This window comes from Physeter macrocephalus, chromosome 11 (assembly GCF_002837175.3).
Source record: "Physeter macrocephalus isolate SW-GA chromosome 11, ASM283717v5, whole genome shotgun sequence".
Classification (NCBI taxonomy): Eukaryota; Metazoa; Chordata; class Mammalia; order Artiodactyla; family Physeteridae; genus Physeter; species Physeter macrocephalus.
In genome coordinates, this window is record NC_041224.1 from 95,429,171 (window position 1) to 95,450,297 (window position 21,127).

Consider the following 21,127-nt stretch of genomic DNA (forward strand, 5'->3'; position numbering starts at 1 on the left):
CGCACACCGCGATGAAGAGTGGCCCCCGCTCGCCACAACTAGAGAAAGCCCTCGCACAGAAACGAAGCCGCAACACAGCAAAAATAAATAAATTAACTAATAAACTCCTACCCCCAACATCTTTAAAAAAAAAAAAAAACACACACTGGGTGCGCCGCAGATACTCCCATACCCACCAGTCCCTGGCCTGTGGATCTCCTAGATTAGGGCTTTCTCTTCACAAAAGTAAATCAACCCTTTGCCTTCTTGGGGAAGGAAGGAATCATGGCATTATTTAGAGAATTTTCTGCAGTCCATTCTGCAGGAATCAGTAGTGGGTAATCCCCTCAACTCCCAGGCATCCAAGGAACGTCCAAGGCTTGCCCACCAATATTGGCCTTCCGCCTGCTGCTGGGGCAGAGGCCTGGGTGACACAGGTGGATGATGAGACAGGGCCTTCAGGAGCTCAGGTGGCTTTTTAACTGCACTATGAAGGTTCCAAGCTCGGCAGAGTTCAGTGTCCACACACAACGAATGAGAACAGGCGTCACCAGTGTCAACCAGGTCCGCAAAGGGGAGAATAATAAAGCTAGAGTACCATATGTCATATGAAGAAAGTAGCAGGAATAAATCTGCCAGACGTACAGCAGTAACATAAGTAGGTGAACAGGTATAATTTTCAAGTATTTTCCTTGATGGAGATGAGACCTGAAGCTGTGACCAAAGCACCGCTGTAGCAAGCTCCAACACAGGTAAACCATCAAGGGGATGTTAAAAAACACCAGCTGGAAAGAGCAGACAGGACCATTAGCTTATTAGCAAGCCCTAGAAGGGTCAGGTCTCACTAACATATTCTTGGTGGCTCTTAAAAATATGTTGCTTTCCCTCTTGGGGGTTAACTGATTCTTTATGCTTCAATCACACTTGCTTATAACACTCACAATAGTTGACTTGTAGTTAGTTGTTTATCTTCCTGTATCCTTTTGTTCATCTTAAAGGCAAGTGTCATTTCATTTATGTTGAAGCCCTCAAGTAATGTTTAAGGTAGAAATGAACTGAATATGTGGGTGTACAGACACACACCCATATATACAGTACTCTTGTTTTTTGTTTTTTATTTTTGGCAGAGTGAGGGGGGACTTGGGTATCAGTATTTTTTCTTTGCATTTTTATTTGAAGTGGCATAATGAATACTGGAATACAAATTAGAAGATTTAAGTTATAATCCAAGTTTAACTACTATATGAGTCATTCATTCACCAAGTAATTATTGAACACCCATTATGTGGCAGGTACTGTGCAAGGCTCTAGGCAAGGGATACACACATGGGTGACCAAGTTGGAAAAGATGCATCATAGAGCTTACATTCTAGTAGAGAGAAGAGAAACCAAAAAGAAAAAAAAGAAGGAGGGGGAAGATAATTACAGATTGTGATGAATTCATTAAAGAAAATAACTGGGTCACAGGAGGGTAACTGGGAGATGGGCCCTCTGAGGCCTGAAGGACAGAAATGAGTCAGTGGAAGGAAGTGCACTCCAGGCAGAAGAAACAAATGAAAAGCCCAGAGGTGGGAGAGGTTAGCTGGAACATGATAAGCCAGGTGGAAACTGGGGCAGTCAGCAGGACCCAGATCATGTCACTGATTTGCTTAAAGCGTTTTAAGCTGAGAAGTGAGTGAGCTGATTAAGATTTTAAAAGGACCACAGTGCATGCTCTGTGGCAAACTGACAATAGGGAGGCAAGAGCAGCAGTGGGAAACCAGTTAGGGGGTTACTGCAGTAGCCCAGGCAAGAAATAATTATGAGTTAGACAAGGGTGGTGGTAACAGTAATAGTGGTGGAGTCAGCACATGTATTGGAGGTAGATCAAATATGGTACTACTTGCTGATGAACTAGATATAAAGTATGAGGGAAGGAGAAAAATTGAAGATACACCCTGGAGAAGATACATCCTGGATAATTTACTGAAATTGGAAAGAACTGGGGGAGGAACAGGTTCAGGGATAGAAATTAAAGGTCCTGTTAGAGGTATATTAAGTTGAGATTCCTGTTAGATATCTAAGGAAGATGCAAAATGGCAGTTGGATATATAGGCACCTGAGGTGAAGAGAAGAGGTCTAGGTCACAGATATAATAGATTTAGGGGCCATGGGCCTAGATGATACATAAAATCCATTCTTAGTGTACTACTAATTAAAATATGACTATAAGCCCATCTTTTGGTAAGGGTCAGGTTTTACTTGGAATAAGAGTGCTCCTGAGAGACAGCCTCCATCTACATAATAGGAAACTGAACTAGACCCAGATCTAGTCACATATAAAATGCTGCTAAACAGAGAATATTCTGGTCTGTGGTCAGTGTTCACGAGGCAAAGATCTTCCCTACTTGTCTGTCTCTAATCCTGCTGATCATGTTTTACTGCCCTCTTATGAGGCTGTGAACTCATTTCAAACAATGTTTTTGGCTCTCTTATACAACTCCAGATCATCACCTCAGATTTTGATCCATTAGCCCCATCAGATGAGTACAAGAGAAAAATTGTTAGGTAAATAGTTTTCAAACCCATTTATCGAAATTTGCTATAGGTCTGGGTTTTTTATTTGTGTTTGTTCTAAAGTAATCTCAATACAAATGTAAACCTAACGTATCAGTGCTTCATAAACAAGTGTATTGCTAGGACATCACTAGAAAGCTTCCACTGGGTAACTGACCCACTCTTCTTGTGTGTCTATTTTTCTTTTCCTCCCTCTGAAACAATTTCCTTCTTCATTATCATAACCAATTTTGTTTTACCCAGAAGTCTCATTTATTCTACCATAAGTCTCTTCTTTCACTGTTTATCGATGAAAAAGCACAGTGAAACAAACAACAAAAACAAAAAGCTCTTTCACCTCTTATAAAACTTCCTGCCAAAAATGTTTACAAGATGTGGTGGAAGAGCGAGCTTAGGAAGCACTCTAAAAGTAAACAAAACACCAGATACTAAAGACTGCCCTGCCAGTAAATTAGAAAACATGATCTATGGTGTTAAATTTGGGATTTGGGATTTAATTCATAACTATTATGCAATTAGCCCAACAAGGCCAAGATGTTCTTAAATTGCGTTTCTGACTTCTTACCTGGAGAATTCCAACTATAAACGTTACACTGCCTTGTAGGAAATGTCCATCAACAAAGATCCCAAAGGAAAAGCAGCAACCCACTTTGCCTTTAGTGATTTCACCAACAAACCATGGTCCTGAAAGAGGCAATGAACAAGAAAGGAAGTTAAATAACTATGACTGATTACATATATAATGAGATGCATTTATAGAAATAATGAAGAAATATGAGACTAGTCATCTATAAGCATTTATTTGTATAGCTTTTCTTCTTTGCTAATCTCTGTGTTGCACTCAATATCCTAGCTAACCAATTATTTGCTCCTTTGCTCCATATTTCTCTAGATTATAAAATTGCCTGAGTACGTGCTATACCTGGAATAGATTCCAGAAACAGATTGGAGTACATTCACAAATTTTAGAAGATTCTATTACAGTAGTAACCTCAATATAATGCTTTAACATTTCCTTTAAGAAGCAAAAAGGTACTCCATAGATACCACAGTTAATTTTCCAGATAACTGAGATTTACTCCTTTATGCAATAAGGCTTCAACCACTTTAATCATTCTAAAACACACTTCTTTCTTATAAATATTAATGAATGTATTTTAACCTTTTCTGGCTGACCCACAGTCATTACTTTGTACATCAACTACATACTCAGGGTGAACATGTACAAAGTTTAACTCACTTCTTTATTTTAATTTTTCATCTGCAATGCCAGAATGACTTTTCTCTACCCCGTATTATTTACTGCCCCTTCTCAATGTTCAGGCTTCTAGAACTACTATATTGTCAAGAGTGATTAAGGGACAGTCGGACTTCCCTTCTCAAAATGTAATACCATCATTTGCTGGTAAGGATAGAGTTCAACTGGGACTTCCCTGGTGGTCCAGTGGTTAAGACTCCACGCTCCCAATGCAGGGGGCCCGGGTTTAATCCCTGGTCAGGGAACTAGATCCTGCATGCCGCAACTAAGAGCCTGCATGCCACAACTAAAAGATCCCGCATGCCACAACGAAGATCCCACGTGCTGCAACTAAGACCCGGCGCAGACAAACAAATAAATGAATAAATATTTAAAAAAAAAGAGAGTAGAGTTCAACTTTAAAAAGTCATAGGTAATTTTCTCAGACATATATTATATATACTCCATTAGATACATATTAGTTTTAAAAAGTGTTTCCCCTTTAAGTTTCAACCTTTAAAAATGAAACAACTTCTCCCCCCCTTCTAATGTTTTCCTTTACAGCCAGGAACCAAATCACCTGCTTTGCCTCCTAGTGGAAGACAAGTGTCTAAAACAGCTTCAACCTATCTTCTAACAAGGAAACCAAACTCAAAAGGGGAATCTGGCATAGCTTGTTATACAGAATTGTAAAGGGTCATATTATTTCTTTAACTACTTTTGTTCTCTGGTGGGAGTTACTAATGAGGAAAGAAAAGTCCAAAGGTGGACTAAAAGTAGAAAACATAGACTAAGCAACAAACAGTCTAATCTACTCCTAAATGACTCTTAGTAAGGAACATTAGTAAAAAGCTTTAAAAACAGACTCACAGTGCTTTCTGCTTCCATAAGTGACTAAGTGATTTTGTCAATATTGGGTATAATAATTTATATAAGATAAGAGCTCAAATGCCTGAACTCACTGCTCATCTCAGTTTCTCTCTTTTTTGAGCTGAGTTTTTAGGAGTCACATGGTAGTAAATAGTCACTCAACTACATACTAGGCATTGTGCTTAATGCTGGGCATAGAGGGGAACGAGATAGACAAGACATCAATGGATATTCTAATGAGGGGAGAGATGATATATAGAGAAGATAATCATAAATTCTGATAAAGTAATGAAGGAAATAAAAAGTATGGTGAAATAGAGGATAAAGCTTTAAGGTGGTCAAAGAAGGCTGCTCTGAGGAGATGGCATTTAAGCTGAACTTCTATCTTCTATTAGGTTTCTACACAAATACTAATTGTCATGGTCCTCTCAGCACCCGTAAGTTAACTTGGTGTTGACTAAATGTCCTTTAAGTTAGGAAAGAAATTTATTTCCCAAGATCACGTCACAGGAAATGAGTTATGAAGGAGCGGTGTGCCGGTCATTATGCTCTCAAGAACCTAAATGACTACTGTTAAAATTCTCAGTATATTCTTTGGCAGAATTCTCCACAACCTCAGGTTTCCTAATTGACTTACCCAGCACTGTATAGAGTGTCAGCAACAACACAGAATGATAGAAGATGCTTATTTTGCTCAAGACATGAAGGGAAAATGAGGTCAAATTTACAAATCCTGGAGGTCCTAAACAGAATAAATTTGAAAAATCCAGTGAACATATGCAAAGTTCAAGTTTTTTATAATATTTTCTAGAAGACTTCCATGGGCATCTACTACATTTTCAGCAAATCATTTATTTGTTATATGGATGACACCAGTTTAAATTCAGAAATTGGCAGGAATTCTGATAAACCAACTCACTTAGAATTACAGAGGGTAGGAAGGCAAAGCAATGGTGTAGTTGTGACACACACACACACACAAACACACATATATTCTGTGCTCAAAGGATGATCAAATCCCTGTTTTCCATGAGATTTAGTATCCAAATGTACAAACTTCCAAAAGTTGCATCAAAATATATCAAAGACCACCCCAATGTTCATTGCAGCACCATTCACAATAGCCAAGACATAGAAGCAACCTAAACGTCCACTGACAGAGGAATGGATAAAGATGTGGTACATATATACAATGGAGTATTACTCAGCCATTAAAAAAAGAACAAAATAATACCGTTTGCAGCAACATGGATGGACCTAGAGATTACCATACTAAGTGAAGTAATTCAGACAGAAAAAGACAAATATCATATGATATCACTCATATGTGCAATCTAATTTTTAAAAAATGATACAAATGAACTTATTTACAAAACAGAAACAGACTTACAGATATCGAAAACAAATTTATGGTTACCAAAGGGGAAATGTGGGGGTGAGGGATAAATCAGGAGCTTGGGATTAACATACACACACTACTATATGTAAGATAGATAACCAACAAGGACCTACTGTATAGCACAGGGAACTCTACTCAATATTCTGTAATAACCTATATGAGAAAAGAATCTGAGAAAAAATGAATATACATATATGTATAACTGAATCACTTTGCTGTACACCTGAAACTAACACAACATTGTAAATCAACTATACTCCAATAAAATTTTCTAAAAATTATATATATAGTACTATATATACTATATATATATCAAAGGCATATCAAACAAATATCAAAATTTAATCTTAACTATGAGTATCTGTCCAAATATTCCTTTCCCATATGTGATACAGCTCTTAACTCACATCTATCCTCTTACTCCAACTGAAAGGGATCTGCAAAGCTCTCCAAATTAGCATCTCTTAAAGGGAATTCCCTGGTGGTCCAGTGGTTAGGACTCTGCACTCTCACTGACGAGGGCCCAGGTTCATTCCCTGGTCAGAAAACTAAGATCCCACAAGCTGTGTGGTGCCAGAAAGCCCAAGCATAAGGGCTTCATTCTGCAGCCACAGACTAAAGCATCACAGTTCCTCAACCCCAGCCAGCCATTTCACTCATCTGCAGCCGATCATACACTGCTTAGCAGAAGACTATGATGGCAAGCTCAGTACACACTGAGCAATGCTAGATGTGAACTATTTAAAGGTTTAAAGGACTGGCTCCAGTGAAAGACAGCCTGATGTAAGTTAAATAGCACGTCTTCCCTAATAGGCCAGCATATTCATTTTATATTCATAACACTGTTCAGCCTGACAGTTAATTTCAGACAAAGCCTGATAACGCATGGCCTTTCTCACTTTGTGTGTTTCATACTTGCTACTCATTCATCTCTCAGCTTCTCTCTTGTTCTAGTCTGGTACTTCTCAAAGTATTAATCTACATATCCATCTATAGTAATTATTATTTATTATAAATACATCATTCTTTAGCCTTAGAGGCAGCTACGCTTTAAACTTTAAGCAGTGATTCTCTACTTTGGCTACACATTAGAATAACCTGAGGGAACTTTTAGTAAATACTCATGCCCAGGTCTCACCCTCCAGAGATTCTGATTTAATTGGCCTGGGGAAGAGGGGAGCTGGGACGGCAACCCACGTGATTCTAGGCAGCAGGACTGAAAATACTGCTTTAGACAGAGCCATGCTTCTCAGCGCTGACTGCACGTTGGAATCATCTGGGGCACTTTAAAAAATACTGATGCTTAGGTCCTACCCCCAGAGATTCTGTGTAAACACTGAGGGTGCTGTGTAGACACTGAGATGTTAAAAAGTTCCCCAGGAGATTCTAAGGTGTAGTCAAAGTTGAGAAGTGTTGTTTAAAGAAAAAAACTAACCTGGGGTCAGTCTCTTATTAGCTATGAGGCATTGGACAACCTATATAACCTCTGCAGTCCTTAGTCTTCTAATCTTTAAAATGGGGACAATAATACCTACCTCACAGGATTGTTGTAAGGATTAAGTGAGATAATGTAGGTAAAAATATGTTGTAAATTTTAAACAACTATACAAAAATACTGGTATTCCCACATGAGGCTGGGGCCTCCCTCAAATATTTATTTATTTATACTGTGGGCAAGAAAATATATATGTGCAATAATGCTTCTTGAACTTTTTCACAGAATTTAAATATATATATATAAGCAGACAAACATTCAGTAGAATATGTATACTACCTATTCAGTTAATCATTTTACTGTTTAACCTTTACTACAGTACTCACCTCCCCCACAATCAGTGCCTGATCCCAGGGACTTCATCCAAGCCAAGAAGGGATAATGAACATTTAATTCAACAAGTATTTATTGTCTGTAATGCACAAACTGGGTGCCGTGGAAAAAAGAAAAGAAGTAGAAAACAAGAGCTCCTATATTGAGGAACTTACAGTCTGACTGAAGAGAAAATGTATATACATTTGAAGTGGTAATGTAAAACAAGGTCATTGGCTAGTTAAATACAGAATTAATCCTCAGGAAGGACTGTTAGGATTCAGAGAAGCAAGCGCTCATTATGACCTAGAATGGCTGGAGAAAATGGTATGGAAAAGTGGGTTTGAGGTGAGCATGGTAGTTTGAAGGATGCACCTCACAGAGCTCAGGCAAAGATAATTTGCATTGATATTTATCACTTGGTAACAGTGAGGACATTATGGGATACACTAGAGTAAAGTCTTCTAAGATTAAGGAACCATGGTGACCAACCTTTATGCTCTGGATATGCTCGATACCGAAAAGTAATGAGAATGATGAGCTGGATCAGCACAATCATCACAAAAAGGACCCGGGCCTGCAGAGAAATAGATATTCACGTGACATAGATACATGGATACAGCTTCAGTTTTTTCAAATGGTCTAATTAACAAAAATGGAAATGACATCATTAGCAGAAATGACTATATGAGAAAAATATACAGTCAAAGAGAATTGAACATCTGATCCACCAAAAAAGATAATTGTAAGTTGCTTCAGCATTATTCTTTCAAGATTTCGATATGATACCTGGACCAATGTTGAAATTAAGTGATTTCATACAGTTATATAAAGTGATCAAATTAAAATAGTCTACTTTCACTGTACTAGGATAAGTATAATTTGTACTGTTTTATTTAAAGTTGTATAGGAGTGGAAAAAAAACCAACAACAGTACACAGTACACTGCAGGCTGAGTGAACAAAGACTGCATTTCCTTATGCTTTCTCCATCAAGAAGTCACTCACTTGGAGATTAATTCACAGTAAAGAGACATTTTATCTAGGTTCTTGTTTCTCAAAGTATGGGTCCCAGATCATCATTGGAATCACCTTCAGCCTGTTAGGAATGCAGAATCTCAGGCCCTATCTCAGCCCTACTAATCAGAATCTGCCTCTTATTAACATTCCCAGGTGATTCATAAGTACACCAAAGTTTCCAAAGACTGATCTAGGTGACCATTAAAAATTCCCAAAAGAAAAATAAATGACACAAAAAGATTTGTAAAAATGAGATGCAAATGCCCATTAGTCATATTTTTAAAAAGTTCAATCACACAAGTAATAAAAGTAAATTAAAATAATAAGGAATTCACATTTTAAGTATGTGAGGATATATACTAAGGTATCTCTGGGAGATGAAATTAAGGGGGGTTTAAATTTTCTTCTGAACATTGTAGTGTATTTTATGTCAATACCCAGAATAGGGAGATCTGAGGAAAATAAAGTGTAAATTGCCAGAGCTTCTCTGAAAGACAGTTTGACAGTGTATATTAAAAAAAAAAATACCATTTATTCATTCAAGAAATATTTATTTGAGGGCCTACTTGTGTTAGGCATATCAAAAAGACAAAGATCTCTGCCCTCATGGGGCTTATATTTTAATGAGGGGGGACAGACCAAAAACAATGAATATAATAAATAATTTAAAATATTGTATAATTATATAATAAATAAATGAAGTATATAGAATAATGTGTCCACTCTTTGATCCAACAATTCATTTCCAGAAATTTCCAAAAAAACTAATATGTATGACTCACAGACTTAGAAAACAAACCAGGGGCGAAGGGTGGGGGGAAGGGATGGTTAGGGAGTTTGCGATTGACATGTACACACTGCTATATTTAAAATGGATAACCAGGGACTTCCCTGGTGGCGCAGTGGTTAAGACTCCACGCTCCCAATGCAGGGGGCCAGGGTTCAATCCCTGGTCAGGGAACTAGATCCGACACGAAATGCTGCAATTAAGAGTTCGCATGCCACAACTAAGGAGCTGACGAGCCACAACTAAGGAGGCCACCTGCTGCAACTAAGACCCAGTTCAACCAAATAAAATAAATAAATAAATAAATAAATAAATATTAAAAGAAATAAAATAAAATGGATAACCAACAAGGACCTCTACTACATAGCACAAGGAACTCTGCTCAATATTATGTAACAACCTAAATGGGAAAAGAATTTGAAAAAGGATAGATACATGCATATGTACAACTGAATCACTTTGCTGTACACCTGAAACTATCACAACATTGTTAGTCAACTATACTCCAATATAAAATAAAAAGTTTAAGAAAAAAAACTAGTATGTGCAAAAACTTAGCTATAAGCAGTATTTTTATAATAGAGGGAAATATTGGAAACAAATGTCCAACAAAAGGGAGATAGTAAAATAAATTAAGATGTATCTATGACAATATAATGCAGCCAATAAGCATCATTTATAAAATAAATGTGATGTGAGAAAACAGTCAAATTCCTCAGTGGAAAAAATCAGACAGAAAAAAGAGAATGAAAAGTATATTACCATTTTATATTAAAAACTCATATCTTAATATAAATAAGAGAAAAATAAATAGAGAGTATCATAATGAGAAATACAATGGCTATAATGGCTAGTGTGATAAAAGAATGATGTGGGTCTGATTGTACTTTATTTCTAAATTTTCCAAGTTTTCTATATTAAGCATGTATTATTTATGTAGGAAGAAATATTATTTTTGAAAGATCCCAATCCAATTTAGCACAGTCCCTATAATTCCCTTAGTTATCCTTGTTTTATGGCACTAGGTAGAACTAGGTCCCAAAACAGATATTATATGTCCATGCCTCCACTTCTTTTAATTCAAATCAATTTAAAATCACTGTATTCTTCTAGACAAGCAACTAAACTTTTAATTTTATAAGGTTCCACTTTCTCATCACATGATTATTATTTATGACTTTGGACCTACCAAATTAAAAACACTCATAACACTTAGTTGAATTTACTCACCACAACACAATGGTCAGTAAGGAGAATAAATGATGCCAGAGGATCAAACCTGAGATGAATGTCCTCTCGAGCAGAAAATATGTGGTGAACACTCTTACTTCTTCCAGCAGAGTCCTAGTTATAAGCATAGCAGAGAAGCAACTCTCATGCACAAATACGTACAATGTTCCAAGATTAAGTTTCCAATAACTTTTGTCAGTTATCTCAGAATAAGAAACATTTTTTCATTTACTTTTGATTCTTCCTATAAGCACTTTAAATAAAACTTCTTTTAAACCCTGTAATTCTAGATTTGAACTGGAAATATCAGCATGTATTACAATGTATTCTCTCTTTAAAAAAAAAGAAATCTGTATTTCCCTCTGTTTACTGAAAAGGCCTAAAAATAATAATGAACTCAACAACAATGAGCTAGCTGGGCTAGTGCCCAGATTTTGGTCTCACAATAAAACTTCTCACTACAAGAAACCAGTGCTCTTTAGAGAAATAGGTGATGCCAGTTCTTGAGTAAGAAATGCAAAAGAACTTGAAACATCTTCTACCAGAAAGCAAGAAAACTAACAAGGACTACAGGGATGGTATCAAAGGACTTAGTGGCCAACTTGGAGAGGCTCCCACTAGTCAAAGACAAATAATTGAGCATCAAAAAGAATAAATGCAATGGATTGAAACATACCAAATATATATTTTTTTAAACTATGAATTAATCATGATACTAGAAGACTCATTTAGTTACCTTTGGCAGAAGCTAGAGAAGTAACTCATTACTTTGAAAACTGCTTTAGAACAGGAAAGGTGGAGGAAGAATGAAGACTAAACCTGCCTTTCCTGTATGAACTCTAGATCTGGGTACCAAATAGATAAGGCAAATTTTTTCTTTGTGGGACTATTCTAATTAATACTCCTATAATTAGGAGTGGCAATTTGAATATCACCATTTTATAACTCTGATGAAATAATGGATCTAGGCTGAGATTATCAGTAAGTGCTAATCCCTCAGTGAAAAGCTGAGTGGGTAGTGAAAAGCTGAATGGAGGATAAGCCTGCAGTGTTCTGGCACTGGCTTGACTGACCCACAAGGGCCAACTGCTACATATTCAGGAATTTTGCAGACCAGCTGATGTGTCAGTAGCTTAAAACCAGCTACGGGAGGAATATTTATACTGTGGAAATTGGTATAAATCAGGGAGACGCTACAAATCAGGGTCCTCCCTTCAAACCTGCCCCAAGCTGGTTGTTAAATATTTACCAGCATACCACTGGGTAGGGTCAACAATATCTGCATACATTGATCAATCTTAACATTATTAAAAGAGAGACAGCCAGATACTATAGGCTTCTGATAAAAGCATAAAACACCAAATGAAGTATTCCTGCCAAAAAACAGACTCAGATCTGATCTAACCTCAAAATCTAACTACAGTAATAGAAACTAGATGGGGTAGAGGAACATGCTATATGATAACACATGGATATAAACAGCAAAAATCCAGAATACAGAAACAGTACAGGATAAAAGATCCAGTTTCCAAAGCAAACAAATTGAGAGGGGGAAAAAAAAAGGAGGGTGCAGAGGGAACCTATAGGTTAAAAGACACTGAAGAGACAATCACCTAAATGCAATATTTGAGCCTTGTTTGGATTCTGATTTGAACCAACCAAATGCAATTATATGTGACAAAATAAGAAAACTGAACACTAGCCAGATAGTTTGATATTAAGGAATTACTGTTAATTTTTCAGGTGTGATATGGTACTATGGTTACGCTTTTTTAAAATAGCTCTTATCTTTTAGAGATATATACTGTCATATTTACACAGATGAAATGACATCGTGGTACAGGGAGAAGTGGATGGGGTACAGATGAAACAAGACTGGTCAAAAGTTGATAATCTTTGAAGCTGGGTGAAGGATACATGGAGATTTATTATAGTATTATCTCTTTCATATATTTTTAAAAGTCCTCATCATAAAAAGTTTTAAAATAGCAAAAAGAACTTGTACTGGTGTTTATCAAACTTTTATTGCTCAAATGTTCTTACTCTGAATGACAAGTTCTTAGGTTTTTTTTTAAGTTCTTGTTTTAAAGCAGAGATTTTCTTTAATTTTGAGATATAGAAATTTCTAGAGTTTGCTCTTTAAATTGGCAAAGGAGGCACAATAATCTTAAATTCTGGTTCTCAAACTTTAATGCACATCAGAATCACCTGGAGGGACTGTCAAAACAGATGGCTGGGTTCCATCTCCAGAGTTTCTGATACATAGGTGTGGGATGAGATTTCTAACAAGTTCCTAGGTGATGTTGATGCTACTACTTGAGGAACCACACTGAGAACTGATCTAAAGGTCTAGTTGGAACTAGGCTGCCCAGAACTTTACAGACATTCAATAAATACAGTGAATAGGTAAAATATAAGATAATAAATCGATGTCTTCTCCCATGAATTTTTCTTTCAGACTTATTTATGGTATACTGTACTTAAAAGGACAGAACTTTCTCGCTGATGAATGAGGGGACAGGTTCCCTGTTTAATATTCAGTAGACTAATTTTTTAAAGTTATACTCATAGACATAAAACAGATCAGTGGCTGCCTGGAAATGAGGGTGGAGGAAAGGCAGTTGCAAAGGGACATAAGAAAACTTTTGAGGGTGATAGATCATATTGATTGTAGAAATGGTTTTAAGGATGTATAAGAAAGTCAAAACACACAAAATTGTACTCTTTAAATATATGGAGTTTTTTAAAATATAAATTATACCTCAATAATGTAAGAAATGTTAAACATATAAAAAGTATATGTGATTTCACATTTTTACTAAGGATTCAACTAAGCAGGCAGAAATGTTTCAAGAAATGTGAGCTATGGTTTCTTCCTCATAAAACTACAGAAGCTGGGGTTCGGAAGCAATCCAAAGATTTGGAAGTTCCCCATTCCAACAGTGAGCAGGTCTCCTACGGTTGCTCCTACTTCTTCCCCATGACTGTAAAGATAGGGAACAATTTATTCTATGTGCACTTGTATCTTCAAGTCTTTTTAAAATGAGCCAACTTCTAATATGAAAGACATTAAGGAGTTCATTCCCAGGAGTCCCTCCTTCCACTTCCTACCCATGAGTGTCTTCTTCCTCCTAAGCAGAACACTTCAAAGATGGGTGGTACTGCAAAGTGCCTTCTCTCGTTTCCTCATCTATGAATTGGGGATAAAACTACCCACCACAGAAGATTGTTATACAGATTTCGTAAAAAATTCTAAGTGTCTGGCATCTCCTTAGAAGAAGCTCAGTAAATAGCTCCTTCCTGCTCTAAATCCTTCTCTGTGACACATACAAAAAAGATAATGAAAATAATCACGTGTTTTCTGAAGGATTACTTGATAATCTTCAAACTAAGACTTAACATTAAAAGAATAGTTTAAAACTTTATCAAATCATAAAGTTGTAGAAATTGACAGATTTTTTTTTTTCCAGAAACTAATTTTTTAGCACAGTCTATCCCCTAAAGTGTTTAGATTGTTGACGAAACTGCTCTATTTTGGTGATGATGATCACTTTCTACTCTGGCAGGTCTAGTGAATTAAATGCTCCCCCAGCTGAATCAGAAAAGGGACAGGCAGACAGTTACTGCATGTGCTATCAATGCCCACTCCCCAAACAAAAAATCCCTTTGATGGATGCCTTAAAAATTATTTACCCTAGAGCTTTCAAAATAGTGACACAATTTCCTATACTTGGAGACAGCAACCAAAGGCGTGGATACGTAAATATTATGTTTTCCGACTTATTCTATTATCTTCGGGAATATTGGGGAATGTGCTCCCATTATTAAAAGATTCTGGCCAAAGTTGGAAGAAAACAGAAGAATGATTCCCTGGGGATAAAAAGATGGGACTATAGCCAGTAGTTGCACTCTCATGTCCTCTGCCCAGTTTTTAGTCTAAAAGTAGAATTATTCCTGAGTGTCCATTTTCAGAACATACTAAATCCAGTGTATTCAAAATTTTTATTAACTTAGTTTCATCTTATTAATTGACAAAAACAAAAACAAAACAAAACAAAAAACAAATCAGAGTTCAATGTGGTTACAGCCTAATCATTCACATAGCAAGTTGAAAATTACTAACTTACCTGGACGATTACTTCTATGTTATGTGTCTTATTACTGTAGTTTCTTGGATTCCACTTTAGTATGAAAATAGGACCAGACAAATGACTAGCTTGCCCTAAATGAACTCCATCAATCTTAACTGCGACTGAAGTAATGGAAGATAAGGAAAATGCCAAGACTCTAAAATGAGAGCATAAATGCATGGCTTTAGGTATTTGGCATTGTTTTAATAAAGAAGAATAACCTTATTATAACCTGAAAAGATGTAAGTACAGTTGGCCTTCCGTTGGTTGACCTGCGAGTTACTGGGATGTGGAACCTGTAGTTTCTACCAACCATGGATCGAAAATATTCAGAAAAGAAAAATTTCAAGAAAGTTCCAAAAAGCAAAACTTTAATTTGCCTCTCGCCAGCAACTATTTACATAGCAGTTACATTGTGTTAGGTATTATAAGTAATCTAGCTATGATTTAAAGTATAGGGAGGATGTGCATAGGTTATATGCAAATACTACACCAGTTTATATAAAGGACTTGAGCATCTGTACACTTTGGTATTCCCAGGGGGTCCTGGAACCAATCCCCCAGAGATACTGAGGGACAACGGTAAGGCAGACCATTACATTGTACAACTGTTCATATGACACTCTTCATATGATCTGGTTTCTTTCTAAATGGTGGCTTCTGGAGTTGTATAATTCAGCCAACCTGAATTGGTGAGAAATTAGAAACTATTCTAAATCTAAATCTGATATCCAGCTCCTATCAAGAAACCTGACCGAGAGATGTATGTTCCACTTACCTAGTGATCAAAAGAAATAAATTAAAACATATTGGTACCCTTTTTTCCAGAATAATTAGTAAATCTTTTTAAAAGTACAATATCCAATAATGATAAGAGTGCTGTGAAATTGGCACTCATATTGCTTGGTAACATTATAAATTAGTATCTGTTTTAAAAAGTAATCAGGTACCTTGTGCACTGCTGGTGGGAATGTGAAATGGCGCAGCCACTGTGGAAAACAGTGTGTAGGTTCCTCAGAAAATTAAACATAGAATTACCACATGATCCAGCAATCCTACTTCTGAATATATACCCAAAGAACTGAAAGCAGGGACTGGAACACATATTTGTACACTCATGTTCATAGCAGCATTATTTACAGTAGTGAAAAGGCAGAAGCAAAAATGTCTATCAACAGATGAATGGATAAACAAAATGTAGTGTATACATGCAATGAAACAGTGAATACTCAGCCTTAAAAAGCAAGGAAATTCTGAAACATGCTTCAAAATGAATGAGGACATTATGCTAAATGAAAGCAAGCCAGTCACAAAAGGACAAATACTGTATGATTCCCCTATGAGGTACCTAGAGTCATCAAATTCATAGAGACAGAAAGTAGAATTGGTGGTTGCCAGGGGCTGGGGGGAGAGGGAATAGGGAGTTAGTGTTGAATGGGTACAGAGTTGCAGTTTTGGAAGCTGAAAAAAATGGTGGTGATGGTTGCACAACAATATAAAGGTACTTATTGCCACTAAAAATGCTTAACATGGTAAATTTTATGTTATGTATATGTTACCACAATTTTCTGAAAAAGAATAATGATTTTAGTTGCAAAAAAAAAGTAATCAGGCAATCTTTATCAAGTCACAAAGGAATTCAAACTATTTCACCTAGAATCCTATTTCCAGAACTCTATCTAAAGCAATTATTCAAATAAAGGAAGAATCTATATGCATCAGATGTTCATCCTCAAATTAGAAAAAAAATCTAAAAGTTCACCAATAAGATACGCAAAAGGTTAAACTGTGGTCCATTCGCTCTGTTGACAGAAAAATAGTAGCAATTAGAATACACTGTGCCCTATGATTACGACTGTGTAAATACAGGCCTGAAAGAGAATGCCTGAGAAGGAAAACTCATGTTAATAATAGTTCTCTTGGGGGGTGGGACAGGGATACACATATAATCCCATTACTCTATTTTCCAAAAGTTATGTTGCACTACTTTTCAAAATAAAATTTAAAAGAATATATTAAAACAAGTGCCCTTATGTGTGCAATTGAGACATAAAAGGTTATGTCTCTTTGCAAAAGGAATGTTAATGTCTCATTAAGATTCTATTTAATACTACTCAGCCATAAAAAAGAACGAAATAATGCCATCTGCGGCAACATGGATTCAACTAGAGATTACCATACTAAGTGAAGTTAGAAAGACAAATATCATATAGTATCACTTATATGTGGAATCTAAAATATGACACAAATTAACCTATCCATGAAACAGCAACAGAATCAGGGACATAGAAAATAGACTGGGGCTTCCCTGGTGGCGCAGCGGTTAAGAGTCTGCCTGCCGATGCAGGGGACACGGGTTCGTGCCCCGGTCCGGGAAGATCCCACATGCCGCGGAGCAGCTGGGCCAGTGAGCCATGGCTGCTGAGCCTGTGCGTCCGGAGCCTGTGCTCCGCAATGGGAGAGGCCATAACAGTGAGAGGCCCGCGTACCGCAAAAAAAAAAAAAGAAAATAGACTGGTGGTTGCCAAGGGGGAGGGGGTGGGGGAGGGAAGGACTGGGAGTTTGGGATTAGCAGACGCAAACTATTATATATAGGAGGGGTAAACAGCAAGGTCCTACAGTACAGCACAGGGAACTATATTCAATATCTTGTGATTAACCATAATGGAAAAGAATATGAAAAAGAATGTATACATGTATAACTGAGTCACTTTGCTCTCATCAGTAATTAACACATTGTAATTCAACAATACTTCAATAAAAAATAAATTTAAAAACGATTCTATTTATATACACTGTCAAATTCATATGCCAAATGAATTTTCAATTCCAGAAGGTTTACATAGCTTTTGCTTTTTTGAAAGGCTATGTAGCAAAACAAAAAAATGTATACATCTGATATATGCTGTAAATTTTTTAAAGCAGGATACAAATGAATAGGTACATTATGATTACAACAATGTAAAACCATGCATATAAAAAAAGTGAGAATAAAAGACAAAAATAATAATGGTAGGATTATGGGTTTCTAGATTTTTTTTTATTTTAGCAGCTTAAAAATTATATACTTTTTAACTGAATAGGAATGAAACAGTAGGCAATTTATATAATGTTTAGATTGCTGAGAAAACTAAAGTAGAGTATCTCATAGCTTTCACATAAGAATGCAATCACAATGACTTATTCTTCATCAATATCAAACTGAAAGTAAATTCTGAAAAACGGCTACATACCTGATGTGTGTTGAGTGAAGGAGTCTTTCTAGTGGTTCATGTTTAGCAGAACTATAGAGGAGTGATTTAGGATTAGTGATAAGAACCACAGGCCACTCGCCAAAGATCAAATCTGCAAAGCTAAAGAGGTCATGATCAAAAGCAAAGATCCGGTACCTAGACACCAGAGGACAACAAGGTAATTTAGTTACTTCATATTATAAGAGGGCCTGAAGGATACATACAGAACAAATGTAAAAATATAAAAGTATACTTTCTGAGATCATGAATTTGAATGCAGAGTAAATAATATTGTTCCTCTTTCTTCCCTTGCCCTTATCACTTTATACATTTTGGCACATGTGACATTTGTCACAACTGGGATCTGACTGAAGCAATGAATTTTCACTGTGTCCTAGAACAATGCCTAGTACATAGCATGTACTCTTTAATTTTTAAATGTTTGTTTGTTGAATTAAGTCATTTGATTTCTATACTTTGACTATTTTGAACCTAAAACATTCATCATAAGTCTAATAATATCTGACATTCTTCATCCCATCAACAATGCTACATAAAATATTAAAATAAACACAATTAGAAACCTTTAATTCTTCTTTTAAACTTTTGTTTCTATAATTTCAAAGAAAACAGCAAAAGTTAAGTGGTTTTGATTTTCTAAATGCACAATGAAAGGTAAAACTATTCACTAAAAAGTAACCAAAGTTTTGTATTTTCTAACTTTCAGAACTAAGGAGAGAAATGATTAGCTATGGCAGAAACAACAGTGCTCACCAAATACTCCACGTGCTCCCCTGCATTTCCCAGTCTCCCTGGTATTAGGTTGGGACCATGTGACTAGTTCTGGCCAATGGGCTGTGAACAGAAGTGACACATATCACACTTCTGGTCCAAAGTACTTAAGAATGGGTATGAGTTCTCTGTGCTCTCTTGCCTGCCCTGGAATTGAGGTGTTGAAATAGTCACATTATAAGATGGAGGAAGTCTGAATCCCTGAGTTACCCCATGGAGGAGAATTTCCCTGACTCATACCGATCTACATAAATGAAAAAATAAACATCTGTTGTGTTAAGCCATTGATATTTCGAGATTTATTTGCATCCACAACAAAGCCTAGTCTAACATTACTAATATACTAACTGTTTTTAAAAACTCTCCTAGGGAATTCCCTGGCAGTCCAATGGTTAGGACTCCATGCTCTCACTGCTGAGGGCCGGGGTTCAATCCCCAGTCGGGGAGCTAGGACCCCACAAGCCACAAGGCACAGCCAAAAAAAAAAAAAAAAAAACTCTTCTATTGTACTAATATAATTTAAAAGTTTATAACGGCAGGTAAAGGTTAGGTCCTTTCAGTAAAACAAACTCCAAATAAAACCCCAGGGTTGGAACACAGGAGAGCAGGTGGAAAGAGAAAGAAAGGAAATGGCTCCATAATTAACATCACTTAACTTGTAACTGTAGCATTTATAAGAAATAAAGAAGCTGATCAAGGGTTAGGAAGCCTACCTGGTAAAAGGCAATTCCAGCCCAGCCCACAGCCTCACAGTCATGAACAGACAGGTCTTAGTTCAAAGTAATTACAGCCACCAACTAATCACAGGCTTCAAGCATAGCTCTTATACAGTTTCTAGAAAAGCCAACTGAAATGAATAAGTACCTTCCAAGACATAAAGCTGCTTTTTAATGAATGGAAGTACAGTTGACCCTTGAATAATGCGGGCGTTGGGGCACCAACCCCCAAGCAGTAGATAATCTGAGTATAACTTCCCAATCAGCCCTCTGTATCCTCAGTTCCACATCCACAGATTCAACTAACCACAGATTGTGTGGTACTGTAGTAAGTATTTTGTGAAAAACATCTGAGTATATGTTGACCTGCACAGTTCAAACTGTGCTGCTCAAAGATCAACTGTAGTTATTAGAAAGATAACATATTCAGCTCAACAAATATTCACTAAGTACCTAATATCTTCATAGCACTGGGTTTGACTAAGTTAAAGAGCAATTGATAAAAAACAATGAGGTGATACTTATTTATACTTAAACTTGCACTTAAATAGTTATTCTCAAATATATATATTTTGTTCTTCTCAATAAATATATATTTAACTATACTGTATCCTTTTGATAAATAAGTTATGTTTTCTCTTCAGAAGACTTTAACCTTAGATCTACCATATGACTCAGCATTTCCACTCCTGGGTATATATCCTATTTGAAAAGATACATGCATACCAGTGTTCATAGCAGAATTATTTACAATTGCCCAGATATGTAAGCAACCTAAGTGTCCATCAACAGAAGAAGGGATAAAGAAGATGTGGTACATATACAATGAAATACTACTCAGCCGTAAAAAAAGAATGAAATTTTGCCAGTTGCAACAGTGATGGACTTGGAGGGTATCATGCTAAGTGAATAAGTCAGACAGAGAAAGACAAATACTGTACGATACCACTTACATGTGGAATATAAGAAATAAAACAAACTAGGGAATATAACAAAAAAGAAACAGACTTACAGATATAGAGAACAAACTAGTGGTTGCCAGTGGGGAGAGGGAAGGGAGGAGGGGCAAGATAGAGGTAGGGGTTAAGAGGTACAAACTATTACATATAAAATAAGCTACAGGGATATATTGTACAGCACAGGGAATATAGCCAATATTTTATAATATCTATAAATGGAGTATAACCCTTAAAAATTGTGAATCACTATACTGTACAACTGTAACTTATATAATACTGTACAACTATACTTCAATTTAAAAAGTGTTTAATAATAATAATTTTTAAAAGACTTTAACCTTAATAAAACCAACTATAATCTGTTTGAAGAACTTAAATCACTAACATGTAGCAATAACTAGAAAGGCAGATAT

General features: G+C 36.3%; 1 protein-coding gene across 7 annotated transcripts in view; it reads right to left on the reverse strand.

The window, feature by feature from the left end:
• Window positions 1–6: 6 nt before the first annotated feature.
• The window catches only part of TMEM62 (transmembrane protein 62), a 36,430-nt gene continuing 15,309 nt past the window's right edge, over window positions 7–21,127 (reverse strand). For 6 of the 7 annotated variants that reach the window (XM_024118297.3, XM_055088282.1, XM_055088283.1 and 3 more), the window contains 7 exons: window positions 18,248–18,403; window positions 15,012–15,171; window positions 10,885–10,998; window positions 8,341–8,425; window positions 5,280–5,384; window positions 3,101–3,219; window positions 7–764 (listed from right to left, as the gene is read on the reverse strand). In XM_024118297.3, the coding sequence (XP_023974065.1) occupies window positions 438–764; window positions 3,101–3,219; window positions 5,280–5,384; window positions 8,341–8,425; window positions 10,885–10,998; window positions 15,012–15,171; window positions 18,248–18,403 (1,066 nt within the window). In that variant the 3' untranslated portion in view covers window positions 7–437. The remainder of the gene's footprint in view (window positions 765–3,100; window positions 3,220–5,279; window positions 5,385–8,340; window positions 8,426–10,884; window positions 10,999–15,011; window positions 15,172–18,247; window positions 18,404–21,127) is intronic. The other variant, XM_028495528.2, reaches the window with a different exon arrangement.